Below are 15,287 nucleotides of genomic sequence, written 5' to 3' on the forward strand. Positions count from 1 at the left end.
GGACATTCTCTAACACAACCTCAATACAATTACCACATATAAAAAAATTATCAATAATTTTATAATATCTTCTAATACCCAATCCAAATTTACTTTTCCCAACTATCCCCAAAGTGTCTTTTCTAATTTTTTTCCCCCCCACAATCCAGGATCCAGCCAAAGACCCCACCTTCTCTTTGGTTGTAATGTCTCATTAGCCTCTTTTAATCTGGAAGCCACCTCCCCTGCCACTGCCGTGTTTGCTTTTCCTGATGGTCACTCTCTTGAGAGTCAAGATCGGTAGTTTTGTAGAATGCCCTTCGTTCTGGATTTGTCTGGCTGTTTTCTCATGGTGCCATTTACCTTGTCCCAATACCCCCTATATTTCTAGAACTCCTAACAGTCTTCCCCCTCCCCCCAGGTACGTTGGAGACTTTGTAGAATCCTCCCACCTCCCCTAACACTGACGTGTCTCAGGCTGAGTGGCCTGTGGGTAAAAGGTACAAAGGAGTCAGAGTGAAGCGGAAGCCTCTGCTCCACTCCCCCAGCCCCCGGTCCCCTTCTGGTGGCGACCACTGCGAGTGGACTTTTTGGTATCTTTCAAATACATCAAGAGGCGGCGTACCATTCACTTTGTTCTGTGTCTTTACATTATATGATCACACTGAACTCATTTCATTTCTCTGTGCTTTCATTTTCTCATTTGTGAAAGAAGCACAAGGACTAGGAATAACTAATGAAAGGCTGTAATTTACTCAGCAAATAGACAATGATGCATGAGCAAAAGACAGTTTTAGGAGCTCCTAGTGAAAAATTCATATTCTATAGCCCAGGATGCCATCACAGGCGGTGTCCTTAGCAACTCAGCACCGTGCTCTGAGACTCCCCACTCCTCAGTTCCAGACAGTTCTTAGTGTTGTCTTCCTGCAGTTATCCCTCTGCTATAAAGGTGTCTGCTCTGTATTTGCTTTGAAACCTTCAGAAGCCTCCGGTCTGGCCCGGTGATCTAGACTCCTCTCCGAAACCTCTCTCGGCATCTGCTCTGTGTTTTGCTTGGCATGGGTTCAGCTCCTGAGCTCCAGGTCATTACAGGCCAGGCCCAGGAGGCTCATTGAAGTCAGCCTCCACTTTTTATTCCACCTTAGCATGACTCATGCCAAGCCACAGGGATCCTTGAGCAAGAATTACTGAGAAGGAAAGGTAATTCTGTGGCAGGACACATTTCAAAGCCATCTGGAGTTTGTAAAGTTCCTCACAATTGTTCTACTAATTGAATTCAATTATTCTCAGAAACAGTATTTACAGTAGGTCACCTAAGACAAGAGCAATGTTATTTGCTAGTAAGCAGCATAAACTCCTCTAATCTTAAAATCAGCAGAATTTTTTATGTTCATATAGCTCTTAAACCCTAGAGTGAAAGTGGAATGGCAGTGGTTACGTGAGCCATTTTATTTAAGTCAGGAAGCATTTTTTTCCTTTATCTTCATTCCAGTTTGTTCCTCGTGATTTCTCTAAGCCCCCGGGGATGTTTTCACTGTAACCTTAAAGTAAACCCTCCTTTCAAAAGCTCTTAGTGTCTTAATTTTTTTCTTCGAAGAACTGGATAACACCAAAAATTAGGTGACCATTTCTCCACTGAGCGTTTAAATAGTGACACTAGAAAACAGACTTATTTGGTTATTGAGAAGTTGGACTTTGAAAAAAAAGAGCTCAAGTGATTGTTCCATGGAGACATATAAACTATATTCTAAGGCCATGGTTTCCTAACAGTGTAACAGGGAACCCCTGAGGGGTGTTGAGGCGCACGGGTGAGTGGGTAGCGCTTTTTACCCCTCCCCCCGCTATCCCCAATTCAACCAAAACTGTTCCGCGTATATTGATATTGCATGATGTTTCACACTCTGGGCTTCTGTGCAATATTTTGTTGGGAGAAATTCCACTGCTAAAAAAACTTTTTAAATGAAAGAGTTAGAAAACCGCCATTCTAGGGTCAATACTGATTGTTATTTCTTATAGACTCTGGAGGCTTTCTTTTTAGAAAAGGCTTCATCAATCCTTGGGTAGATTTAGATGATTCAGTCCCTTGATAGGAGAAAAGAAGGCACAGGTGTTCCTACGACTAAGTGAAGCAGGCTTTTTCAGTCCATTTCTTGAGCATACCACTGATTTTTCATAGAATCTTGGGGGCAGGAATGAGCTTGGAAATTATTTTCACCAACCTGTTTGTTTTACAAGATGAGAAAATCAAGATTCAGAGAGGTTAAGTGCTTTGCCCAAGCACACACAGCTAAATTGGAAAAGCCAGGACTTCTGACTCCCACTTCAGGACCTTTTCTTTTTTAAAGGGCGACTATATTATATTGACACAATTATTGGATAATGGTTTTGGAAAAGTGGACACTGAACAAGTCAAGTAAATAAGAAAGAAAATAAAAGAATAAAAAGAAATAAAGAGAAGCCTGCCATGAAATCTGTACACAAGATAAAATTTCCATTTATAAGAAATAAAATTGAAGTAACCATGCAAAAGACACACCAAGAAAAATAAAGAGCCCTTTCTTAATTGATGTTTTATCCCTATTTCTTGCATCCATTTTATTTCTGCCTAATTGGTATTTTTACAAAACTGTAATTCAGGAACAAATATACTATTTGCATAGAGTATCTTCTCTTCCCCTTAGCACTTCATCATCCAAAGGAGGTAAAATAGATAGACCTTTCTCAAAGAGACTTTCGTCAGAAAGGCTGGGTTAACTCCCAGAAGGATGTAGAAAGATATGATCCAAACCTGCACCTTCTGGGAAAACTCATTCTATCAAAAAATTAGTTCAGTGTCTGTAATTCGCCTTTTCCCAATGCCTCAGGAATATTTCACAGAAATGTTAGAAATGGAAACCAATCATCCTATCAGGCTCAGTCTTTGAATAAATTCTTATTGCTCCATGGAGATAGAACCAAAGACCAATACACAGACTTCTCTGAACCCTTTCAAAGTTAAACAAGAATTCAGATTGACTCAATTGTTGGTGTAGGAATAGTGGCCAAGCCAACCATTCAAAAAGCTTAAGTAGAGACTGGGGCAGGGGAGGATGACTGGGTTCCTTCTCTCTAGTAAAAACATTGGATTTAGAGTCAGAGCACAAAGATTTGGCTTCTACCTCTCCCAACACTAGATCTCTGACCTTAAAAACTCTGTCATCTCTCCGGGCATCAATTTCTTCATTTGTGAAATGAGGTTAACAACTCCTACCCCAAAGGTTGTGGAGAGAATCAAAATGGGATGAGATATAGAAGCAATGTGCAAACTATAAAGAACTATACAAGTGTTGACATTGTATTCATTAAATGTATCATCCTGTCCTTTCAATGATCCTGTGAGGTTAAGTGTAACAGAGATTATCCCTATTTGTCAGAGAGATTAAGTGATTTACGAGCATATAGCGTTAGAGGTCATCTAAACCAGCATTATTTACAAGGTAGAAACAAGATTTGGAAAGGTTAAGTGACTTGCCATAGGTCAAAAAGCTTGTTAATGTTAGAGCCAAGTCTAGAATCCTTGACCTTCAGAACATTACCCTTTTTATACCAACTTCTATGATATGAAGAAAGGTTAGCTAACTAATACTATAGATTATTGGCTAACACCCTAGTGTTCTATTGGCACTTCTGTTGACCTTTTAAATCACTTATTTACCTTTTAATCCTTTGCTGCCCACTGTCAGTAGTGCCATCTTAGAATGGTGTATTTGGATGTCTAGAAGGAGGTGAGGATTCCACACATGATCAGTCTTCAGAAACAGCCCAGATGATTGTCTCATACCTACTTGTAATATGGGTGTGTAATAAAGCATAGCTTCTCCTAAAGTCAGCAAATGATTATCCTGCCCAATAGAAATTTAAACAGAAATCTTATTCATAAGAAATGCTAATAGCTCTTTGTTATAAGCAGAGCTTTCTTTGCAGTCTAAGTATTATAAATCATCCTTATTTGATGATGAATCTTTGTGTCTTGGACTGAAACTCAGCATTTGTTTTCATCTGTAATACCTTACTATAAATGAATGAGATTTTCTAAAGAAAATATAGCAAAAGGGCATTTAAACAAGTTTCTAAAGCAAAGATGTATTAAATTGGTCTCCTCTAGTTGAGGCTTTTCCTTACTACTGTGGTTGCATATTTATGTTGGATGCTAAATCCGAGACTCCGCAAGGATTTAAGGGATCCTCTGAAAGGTGGAGAAATCATGCTCACAAAAATTTTGAGCTGCTCAGAAAAAGTTATGATCTAAGTGTTAGGTGGTTTGCTAAAGACAGCGAGGTTCTTGTTTAGTGACTCCTATGATTCCTCCAGGGAAGGACACGCTTCAGACGCTGCCAAGTCTGATTGACAGTAGTCATGGCAGGAACCAGACTGGGTGAATGGCGGAGTCAGGAGTTAGAGAATGGAAATGAATGCATTTACATACTTTCTCCTTTAACCCAGATAGTTTTGAGGATTAGCAAATTACTGTCAGTAAAACGTGTTGGGATCCTTGGAGAGTAGATACTAGATAATTATGACATAGAAGTATTGTTTTTAATGGAAGCTTTAAATGATCTACAGGAACACCAGGGAATGCTCCACATTTGGATGTACTTTGGATTCCTCTCAAGCATTTTATTTACCTTTGGCACAGAATCATCCCCAAACCCATCTGGAAGATGAGAGCCAGAGCCTGCAAACCATTTTATAAACCCCCTCGTGTCCCTTAGGTGTGTCTTCTCAGCCTTTGCAATACTAACTAGGCCGACAAAAGCAGATCCTTCTGTAAATAGCACTTTCCTTACCACAAATAAAGGAATGGGGAAAAAAGGAAGGAAGAAAGGGAAGAAGGGAGGGAGGAAGAAAGGGAGGTCTGCAGTCCACCTGTCTTATCTCATTTGCCTTAAAAAGTATAGTGTGCTTTTTTTCTCCTGGACAAATAATTAAATGGTAGGTAGATAGATCAATCAGTCAATCAAATAATAGATGGGTAGTTACTAAAATGTTTCTAAAGTGTTTAAATCAGCCAGTATCTGTTTTTGATCAAGAGCATCCAACAACTCATTTGACCGCTGTTTGTTTAATAATTAACTAGCAACTTTTTCCCTTGCAGTAACCAGTTATGCCAACCCTGTGAGCAGACCACATGGTCAAGTATTTATTTACATCGTCTCATCCATGGTCATCTGATTAGTCAGAGTTTTAACCATCAGTTTAAAGGGAGGAAGAAGTCTAATACATTTATAGCCCTCTAACCTCAACCAAGTAAGAGAAACCTACTTCTGTTTAAGGAACTGATCTTATCCCTCATGTGTAAGATCCTGTTCACAGATTACTTCACCAGCCGCGTAATGAAAGCAGCCTGCCTGGCACCTTCTCAGGAGAACTTTATTCTTGGCTCAAAATGGTTCCTGCTGTGACCATTATCAAATCAGATTTGACAGGGCCTCGAGCATGCTTCCATGAGGAATCCTGCGGGCTTTCTCCACATCCGTGCCAATCCCAGCACTGAACACGTGGGTGACCTTAGTCAGGAGGATACTGAAACCAGTACTTTCCTCATTGTCAAGAACTGTACAACTTTTAGGTTTCAAATTTTATTGTTACCTTTTCACTACATTGATAGAAAACTATAATAAGGAGATTTTTTTTTTATATATATGGAATTTGTTACATCCTTAGAATGCATTTATTTGTCAAGCGTTTTTAACGTGTTTGTAAGTTTCCCTCACAATTCTTTAGTATCATCCTTTGTATTTAAAAAAAACTCCCTTAAAACCAGGCGTAGAACAATCTCCCAGCCTCCTGTCCAAGGCCCTCCTTTGACCATGCCCTTCCCATGGAGCCACTTTCTAGATCATGCTCCCACTTCCTGGATCCCCAGCTGTTCTGCTCAGATGCCTCCAAGGCTGCTTCCAGGGCCTGCTTGGGCCTCTTTCTTAGGTCCGTCTTCCTAAGGCAGACTGGCCAATGGTGTCAGCACCCAAGTCTGAGGGATGGCCAAGGGGCAACTGTATGGAGGAGTATGATGGTGTGTGGATGTGAGGGCCGGGTGTCCACACACATGCGTATGAGGTGTCTCACAGCGGGGGACAGAGCCAAGTGTAGAAAGAGAAGACGTAAACTGAAAACCAGGGGCCAGTACTGCCTACACCACCGTGTTCTTACACGGAACTTCAAGGACCCCGACTATTTGAAATTTGACTCCCCAAAGGTCACCATTGATTCTGATGTCCAGAGGTCATTAGTCACCATTCTCCTTGATGGCCATGGCTAGTGTTGCCCAGCTGTTGCCCAACTGTTCCCTGAAATCCTGCACACTCATTTCCCAGGGTGACCCCACCTTCCTGCTTCTGCTGCTGCTCTCTCCCCTGTCTTCTTCACTCAGCTCTGTTTCTTTCTCCCACCGCACCGTGGAGGATGCTCCTGAAGTTCTGTTGAGGGGTCCTCTGCTGTTCTCTCTCTGCGTGTTTTCCCTTGGCAGTCGTAAATTCCCCTCCTGGGGATGACAGACGCACCTCCGACTACATGAAGTAGATTTCTACTCTGATTTCTCCTTGAATGCACAATTTCAGCATGTCTAAAATGGAGCTCATCTTCCCCAAATAACTCAACTTGCCTTCTGACTTCCTATTTTGGCATAAAAATTATTTCAACAGGAATTTTTTACTTCTTTTCACTTTAAATATGATGGTTTCAGTTATGAGTTGTTTTTTGTCAATCACCTTGGGCTAACCACCATTTCACATGATTGCTGGAGGAAAAAAATGCATTCCAGCTTCCAAACAGCTTATTTGTAAAAGAATGTAGCCCACATGGGAAAGGAAATCTTCTTAGTGCCCCAACTTGATTGCAAACTCTCTTAAGGCATTCGTGCCATAAACACAAAGGCATACTCATAGATACTAAAATTCAAAGATGAATAAGATAGGACCTCAGCCTTCAAAGAACTCACCAGTTAAAAAGGAACAGACATGAAAAGAAATAATTGCCTTCCCCTACAACACCTAGAGTAGTGTTTTGCATATGGTAGGTATTCAAAAGACAGCTGTTGATTGATGGTTGGTTGGTTGGAGAATATATATCAGTGGTTCTTAAGCATTTTGTCCCCTTGTACTCCAAGTGCTCCCTAAAATCTTTTGCCCAAGACCCAGACTCAGAGTTTTCTTTGCAGATGCCCCAGTTGCCCAGATACCCTGAGGTCTATTCTAACCTTCATATTAGCATCACAAAAATTCTTAGAGGGAGGTGGGAGTGGAGAAGGGAATTGGGGGGCAAACCCAAGAGTGGGAGAGAACCACCTTACCCCAATTATAGTTTGCTTCAGGCCCCAGATTTCTTTCCAGTTTCTGTAAAAGAGCTGCACCTCACTCTCGGCTCTATCCTTTCTTACCAGACAGGAATTTCTCATGTGCATTGTGAAATATAGAGAATTAAAAAGATATTTCCTAAATTGAAAAATATATGTCATACACTAAGTAGAAAAGCAGATTATAAAATCACATGATCAATGTTATCCATTTTAGTTAAAAACTATGTTGTTGTAGATGTGTATGTGTGTGAATGCGCAATCTCTTACACATATATTGAAAGGAAATAAAAGCCTAGGAACTTATACAACAAAACATTAACAGAATTTGTCTTTGAGTAATGGGATTATGGATAAGTTTTACTTTCTTTTTTGTGCTTTTCTATAATTTCTACAGTGAATTTGTTTCACTTTTGTGTTCAGGAAAAAAGTGTATATATTAGTTTTCCATTGCTGTATAACATATTATCACAAACATAGCAGCTTTAGAGCTATACCCATTTAGTAAGTCATAGGTCTGTAGTTCAGAAGTCCAGGCAGGCTCTGCTGGATTCTCTGCATAGAGTCTTATAAGGCTGAAATCAGGTGTCAGCCAGGCTGGGCTCTTACTTGGAGGCCCTGGGAAAGAATCTGCTTCCAAGCCCATTCAGATTGTTGGCAGAATTCAATTCTCTGTGGTTGTAGGACTGAGACTCATTTCCTTGCTGGCTCAGCCAGGGTCGCTCATAGATGCCACTCTTGGGACCTTGTCCGATGGTCCCTCCATCTCAGCCATGGATAACACCCACATGTCAGATCTCCCCATGCTTCAAATCTCTCTGCCTTCTGCTTCTACCACCAACCAGAAAAAAACTCTCTGCTTTTTAGGGCTTGTGTGATTAAATTAGGCTCACCCAGATAATCACCCTTTTGATTAACTCAAAGTCAACTGATTAGTAGCCTTAATTACATCTGAACAATCCCTTTTGCCACATAATATACCATAATCACAAGTGATAGCCCATCATATTCACAGGTCCTGCCTCTACTTGAGGGAAGAGGATTACATAGGCCGTGTATACCAGGGGGCAGGAATCTTGGGGGCCACCTTAGCATTCTGCCTACCATAGTGTGTGTGTGTATTTCATCTTCTTTAACTCTCCCCTGAAAGTTGAGAATGGAGTTCCTGGTAGCCGCTGAAGCCCTCATCACACTTTCTACCTCCTACTAGAAAGCAGAGATGACACAAGAGGATGGACCAGAAGTGAAGGAACCTGGAATTTGTTGCCTTTGTTGATAAACACACATCTGCCTCTCTGCATTTCTCCATGGCTGTACATCAAGCACATCTGGACAATAACAGCCCCAGGAAGCTTATGACAGTTCTTTAGTGGAGAGAGGCTTCTAACTCTCTGATTCTCTTGCCTATAGTATGACATCGCTGGACACTCTGGAGATGATTACAACATTGGTCTAGTTCCAGTTAACAAAATCCCCAAGGACAATAAGCAAAGACTGGAAATACTGAAGGTAAATGCATTCAGTTACCTCTGTATTGTGCAAACTTCCACCAGATTAGGTAAAGTATCTTCTGGTCACTGAAAAGATTTATTGAAAAAGCAGCAGATACAGGAAAGAAAAAGACTTGCTATTTCACATTCACAAACACTAGCATTAAACTGAGAAAACACTTATCATAACTAAAATCCTTTTCTCCGTCATACAAAATTTAAACTTTTTTCCCTACGTATTTTCAGAGTGCTCAACATTGTATCGGGATTCTACAACCTAGGTCCCCTCCTATCCTATACAGTTCTTCTCAGCCCCTAGATATTTCAGTAGAAGGAAAAGAATGACCCCTTTTAGAGTACTCTCTAGCCCCAATTTTATGTATTTCTTAGCATTTGCTAATGACAAATTCAGTTTCACATACTTAGATCTACAATGGAAACACAGACACCATGATTTTAAAGTAAATTTCCTCCATTGCTAGCAATGTAAACAGAGTGTTGAGTATTATAACTTTGCTTATTGGAAACTCAACCCATTCCTTATTTTTCCTCTGTGTCATCTCCATCCTCTGGTGTGATACCAAGTTTTATATTTTCTTACATTTTCTTACTTTAAATGGGAGCTTGAATTTTAAAAGTAAGTGCCAACTGGGATACTTTTGGAACATTTCCTGTTTCTAACGGAAGTCTTAGCCACATACAAACATCACTGTGTACTGTTGTCATTCTAAGGTGCAAATTAAATAGAACTCACTCAGAGACTTCTTATTAATGTGTAAGAGTTGGTATTTATGTATTCTCGTGGTCAATCAAAAAATCATCATGTTTGTTAAAAAAGGAGTTGCTCAGGGGCCGGCCCGGTGGCGCAGCGGTTAAGTTCGCACGTTCCGCTTCTCGGCGGCCCGGGGTTCGCTGGTTCGGATCCTGGGTGCGGACATGGCACTGCTTGGCAGCCATGCTGTGGTAGGCGTCCCACGTATAAACTAGAGGAAGATGGGCACGGATATAAACTAGAGGAAGATGGGCACGGATGTTAGCTCAGAGCCAGGCTTCCTCAGCAAAAAGAGGAGGACTGGCAGTAGTTAGCTGAGGGCTAATCTTCCTCCAAAACAAAAAACAAAAACAAAAAGAAACAAAAAAAAAAAAAAAGGAGTTGCTCACCCATGGCTTTTGTGCAATCTCTCTTACCCGCAGACAATGCATGCCCACGCTCAGTTCTGCATGAGTGGGGACCACACATTAGAGGGGACAAAACATGCCATCCAGGAAATTGTCAAAGAAGAAGCTGATGAGTACTTTGTCATCGTCTTAAGTGATGCAAACCTGTCACGATATGGAATACACCCTGCCAAGTTTGCCCAAATCCTGACAAGCAACCCTCAAGTAAATGCTTTTGCTATTTTTATTGGATCTTTAGGTGATCAAGCAACCAGGTAAGTGTCACCTCAGGATATAGCAAAGGGCAAGTATCGAGATACTTGAGTACCTGAAACGTGCCATTTCATGGGCCTAGCATCATGAGGGGCACTGGGGGAGATGGAAGAAAAACAGAAACTAGAGTTGATAGTCTAGTTGAGGGGATATAATGTTCTCGCTTACGTTTGGATAAGCAATAATTATTTTAAGTTAATTCTTTTCAGTTTATATTTAAGCCAACAATAAGATAATTAGCAAATTGATTTGTCCACTAATAAATTAGACAGTATTTTGTATATTTTGCACTTCATTGCAAGATCTGAAGCTCAGTTCTAATCAGTTCATGTTCAAATCATATTCAAAGTAGCAAGCATCTACTATTTTCCTAGCATAAGAGATTTGTCTATATGTGTGTGTGTCTACATATATACAGACATACATATATCTAGACATATACTTATATATGCATAGATAGGTGGATAGATATAGATAGATAGCTATCTCCCTTCTTATATCCATTCCTTCTTACTGGAGAGAGAAGGCAGGTGAAACACTTGAAGATGGTGTAAGATGGTATATATAGTAAGATGCTACACTGAATATACTGAATATTCAGTAGAGGAATTTATGGTCAGATAATAAATACCATCATGGATGATCTGAAAGGAGAGATCTGGAAACACTTTCATTTCTTAAACACAGTAACATTTATCTTTTCGAATTACAAAACACAGGTGAAAGTATATCTCCTCCAAAAAAATTTCTGCCGAAAAGCACACAAGGCCACGTACCATTGTGTTATTCCACCTCTTTGACCTGCCGTGCTCTGTGGTATAGAGTCCCGTGTAGACTAGGAAATGTCTTAGTGTCCAAAGTGCTGGTGTGAGTAAGGTTAAGAATAGACTTAATATCATGTAACTACAGTCACTTTATTACAACTGACTTTGCATTTTTCTCAGTTTTCCGTGTTAGCCTCTCCTAGAACTTCCATGTCCTTGAACACAAACCATACCTTTTCTACCCAGATTTGCTTCAGGACCAGCCCAGTATTAAGCAGACAGCAAGCTCAACAAATACTAGTTGAGCTGAAATAGCTATTTTGTCTTTCTAGTGAACAGATCCTGTTTGAATACTTAAGAAAGCACAATAATACCCTTGTGGTTTCCTAGGGAAATGGTCCAACATCCACTGGCAAAAGATATGTTGCAGAATTAGCTGGTCTACCGGGCATGCCAAATGTATGATACTACACAGGATGGTTGACTTTTATTAAATGTCATTCCAAAACCAAACTTTGTTGGCCCAGTCAAAGGAGGCATTCTTTTGGATAGAACTGCGTCTTATACTTTTATTGCCTTCAAAAATGGCGCTTTGTTCCAAATGATAAATTGGCATTTAAAAAAAATTATCATAAGCCTATATAACCTCAGTGTCATCAAAGCAGCAATTGCATAAGTCAGATTACCTTTCACAGTGTGTGATGGGGGGCAAAAACAAAAAAACAAAAATGAGAGAGAAAGAACCACTTGGGGTTTGGCTGGGCAACATTTTTCAAAGGCCTGTTTTCTAAGGCAGGAAAAGCACTTAGAAGTACAGTGTGAGGCCAGCACATTCGCTGGACCCAGGTGAGCTAATCCCAGATTGGTCCCTGGGGCTCTGTTCTGTCAAGGGAATATAAAATACCAGAAAATGACAGAAATAAAAGGGAGAAAATTTTGTCTTTTCAAATTCACTGATTTTTCTCACTGAAAAGACTGTGCTTTGGTTCAGTGCTTTCAATGTTTCTTTCCCTGTTGCTCTTCCAAGTTTTTCATTGCCTAGTGACAGCCAAGTCAATTGCAGGCAGGGGGAAGGTATTAGAAAGTAAAAACTTTCTTTCCTAAGAAGCCATTTGGATGCTGTGGTTTGTGGGGACAGGAGGTGGAAGGGGAGCCCCAATTTGCAATGGTAATTTTCTTTCCCTTTCCATCCTGACAGGCTTCAGAGAACTTTACCAGCTGGCCGATCTTTCGTTGCCATGGATACCAAGGACATCCCTCAGATTTTACAACAGATCTTCACCTCCACCGTGTTGTCTAGTGTTTAAGAAGTGCCCTTCATCACCCTGATGGCCCTGGGATTTGAAATGAGATAGGAATAAAGAGTGCTCTGAAGAAAAGAAGACATCTATAAAGTCAACCCGTGGAATAACAGGATAATTCTGGCGTTCCTGGGTCTTCCTGCACTTGCTCAGTATCCAGAATTCAGAAAAGCAGCCAGAGGGAGGCTTGTGCATGGAAATCTACAACCACTGATGGGCTTAAGATCATTAGAGGAAGCAAGTTGACCTGCATTTATGAAAGGTCGGGGTTAAAGGAAGGTGGATTGAGAACTATAGCACTTGGTCTGTTTCCAGAAACCTGAGGGAAAGAGAATACCTTGCTTTTGCCTTAACACAGCATCTGGTCACCTAAAATAACAAAAGTGACCCCATCAAACTAAGCCTTTGATGCCACATTCTGACATTGAGATTCAAGTCTGCGCAAGTCCGCCCAACCTGTCCCTGTGCGATAATGATTTTTATTTTCTCTGCTACTCTGTATCGCCCAACAGGCAATGATTTTATAGTATCTAACCCACTGAAAAACCTTTTAACAGCAATATTTTGTAAAAGGTTAGATTTTTCTCAATAATTCCATTTTCTTGGCCAAAGCCAAAAGGAATCAAAAGGTCCTTGGATTGCTTCCTTTCCCAAGTGATTTTTAAAGGTTCTTAAACAGTAAAGAGCGAAAGTCCCATTCTCCATGCTGCAGAATGGAAGGATAAAGGATGTCTTGCCTTGAATTTCTTGTTTCTTCTAGGGCTTCTCAAAAGTTTCACACGTTTTGGTGTCCAGAATGTAATGCTCAAAATAACAAATACTTATGTTTTCACTTAACGCAAAGTAAAAACAAGGCAGTATATTTGAACTGAATGGTAACTGGAGATTTCTTTAGCTATTAAAAAAAAAAAGGCAAGCTTTTTTTTTCAAGCCTCATTTTTTTCTTTCAAATGTACCTTATTCCTACCCTCTCTTGGGCTGACCTTTATTTATCAACAGACTCGATGTCACTTTGTTTAAAATCAAATGCTTCAGCAGAAGTCAATCTCTCTCCAACCGTATAATGAATAGTTTCTCTTCACCATTGATGGCAAGTCAAAAACCAATGGGGGCACGAACGCGTGTGTGCTTTCTTGTCATGAGTTAGAAAAACTAGTCTTGTTAATAATGTTACCATATTTACCCTTATATAGTGAAATTGTACAGATCCATTTCATTTTAATCAATTACAGGAAAGAAGAAAAGACAACACCCGTTTTCCAACCATCCCATCTCCATATCAATTGTCAAAGAAGTAAAAGCAATCGGATTTCCAGTGCAGTATTGCCCACTCCATTTGCATGGCTTGTCTTATTTTTCTAGACAGACGCTTGTTCTGTGTGTTGAGTCATCCAATGATTCGAACAGTTTCAATCCAATAAGTAAGTGCCTTTAAAAATGTAATTGCATTAATAACAGTAATAATAGTAGCAGCAGCTAGCATTTACAAATTACGTACTATGTACAAGGCGTGTTAAGTGATTTCATACATTATTCCATTCAATCCTCACAATAATGCATGTAAAATAGTGTTTTTTTACCTCATTTTACAGATATAGAAAGTAAGGCTCAGAGAACTTGTCACTCTCCCAAGATTTCTGATACTAGACTATTGACTATTCATCGTATTCTTAACATGTTCATTTTACAAATAAGCAAACTGAGGCTTAGCACAGTTCAAGAAGACAGGCCACACTCCCAGTCGGCAGGGCCAGGGCTGCCTGTGCTGGCCCCTCTCCTGCTGCTTTATTGTAACCAATCTAGACACCAGGCTCCTGTTGCCTTTTCTCCTTTCTCCCAGTGCTGTTTCCCTTCTTGGTAAGTGTGGTAAACTGACCACGCTTCATAGAGCCCTCTTCCACTGCCTGGTACTCAGAAACCAACTGCACACATTGGGACGCTCAGAGGAGGTTGTGGGACCAAGGACATGGGGCCCTGCTGGAGGGACACTGCCAACCGCTCCTTCGTGGGCACAGCAGTTAGCTGAGAGAGTGCTCACCCAAGTGGCGGCTTAACCCCTAGGGGTGCGCCTCAGCCAGAGGGTCACAGAGACCGTCACAGCCCCTGAGAGCCTTTGGAAGTTGAATCCACGTGTAACGGACAGAACAGCCTGTAACAGCTCTCCCGTGCATACCTACCTGAGTGAGCAGAAGCCCTTTTTTCTTTAACATGGAAAGAATGCTCTCAAGTAATTTAATTTCCCTTTCCCCACTGGCCAGACATGCTTTGCAATTGTTATTTTTAAAAAACATATAACCTGGGGCTGGCCCCGTGGCCGAGTGGTTAAGTTCGCGTGCTCCGCTGCAGGCGGCCCAGTGTTTTGTTGGTTCGAATCCTGGGTGCGGACATGGCACTGCTCATCAGACCACGCTGAGGCAGCGTCCCACATGCCACAACTAGAAGGACCCACAACAAAGAATATACAACTATGTACCGGGGGGCTTTGGGGAGAAAAAGGGGAAAAATAAAATCTTTTAAAAAAAATATATATATATATATAACCCCTGACTTTTCTGATTTGTAAAAGGGAAGGTAATGGGGGAGGGAAGTGGAGAGTGAGAAGAGGAAGGATTTTAGTTTCACTTCTTGCAATACCTGAGAAGTTTGTGCCTTTCTTATTAAATGTACTTAATTATAGGCCACTCCCAGTTGTTCCCAGGCCCTTCTTAGGGCCAGGACGTTATAATAAATGCCTTGTGTGCCTCAGGGGAGCTTCCACTGAAAGGCGTCTAAACTCTGTCTCCGTCTCCGTCATGAGCCCGTGTGATGCTGAGAAGGTTCATTGTGGTCCCAAGCAGCCAGGAGCAGTGAATGCTATGAATAGCCGCAGTCTATGATGTGTGTGCCCCCTGGAATCTTTTGTGCGCCCCAGCAAATGACCTCATCACACATGGGGCACTCTAGCGCAGCCACAACAAGTGGATCGGAGCCGGAGTACTTGAGCCCATCACGT

At 41.0% G+C, this 15,287-nt stretch overlaps 1 protein-coding gene across 2 annotated transcripts in view; it reads left to right on the forward strand.

Moving 5' to 3' along the window:
• The window catches only part of VWA8 (von Willebrand factor A domain containing 8), a 357,448-nt gene extending 344,217 nt beyond the window's left edge, over positions 1-13,231 (forward strand). For both annotated transcript variants that reach the window (XR_011492999.1, XM_014866869.3), the window contains 3 exons: positions 8,720-8,818; positions 9,994-10,232; positions 12,193-13,231. Coding sequence is in view for 1 of the 2 variants with exons in the window: in XM_014866869.3 (XP_014722355.3) it covers positions 8,720-8,818; positions 9,994-10,232; positions 12,193-12,301 (447 nt within the window). In the remaining variant the exon portion in view is untranslated. The remainder of the gene's footprint in view (positions 1-8,719; positions 8,819-9,993; positions 10,233-12,192) is intronic.
• The last annotated feature ends 2,056 nt before the right edge of the window (positions 13,232-15,287 follow it).

Source organism: Equus asinus, chromosome 11 (genome assembly GCF_041296235.1).
Source record: "Equus asinus isolate D_3611 breed Donkey chromosome 11, EquAss-T2T_v2, whole genome shotgun sequence".
NCBI lineage: Eukaryota > Metazoa > Chordata > Mammalia > Perissodactyla > Equidae > Equus > Equus asinus.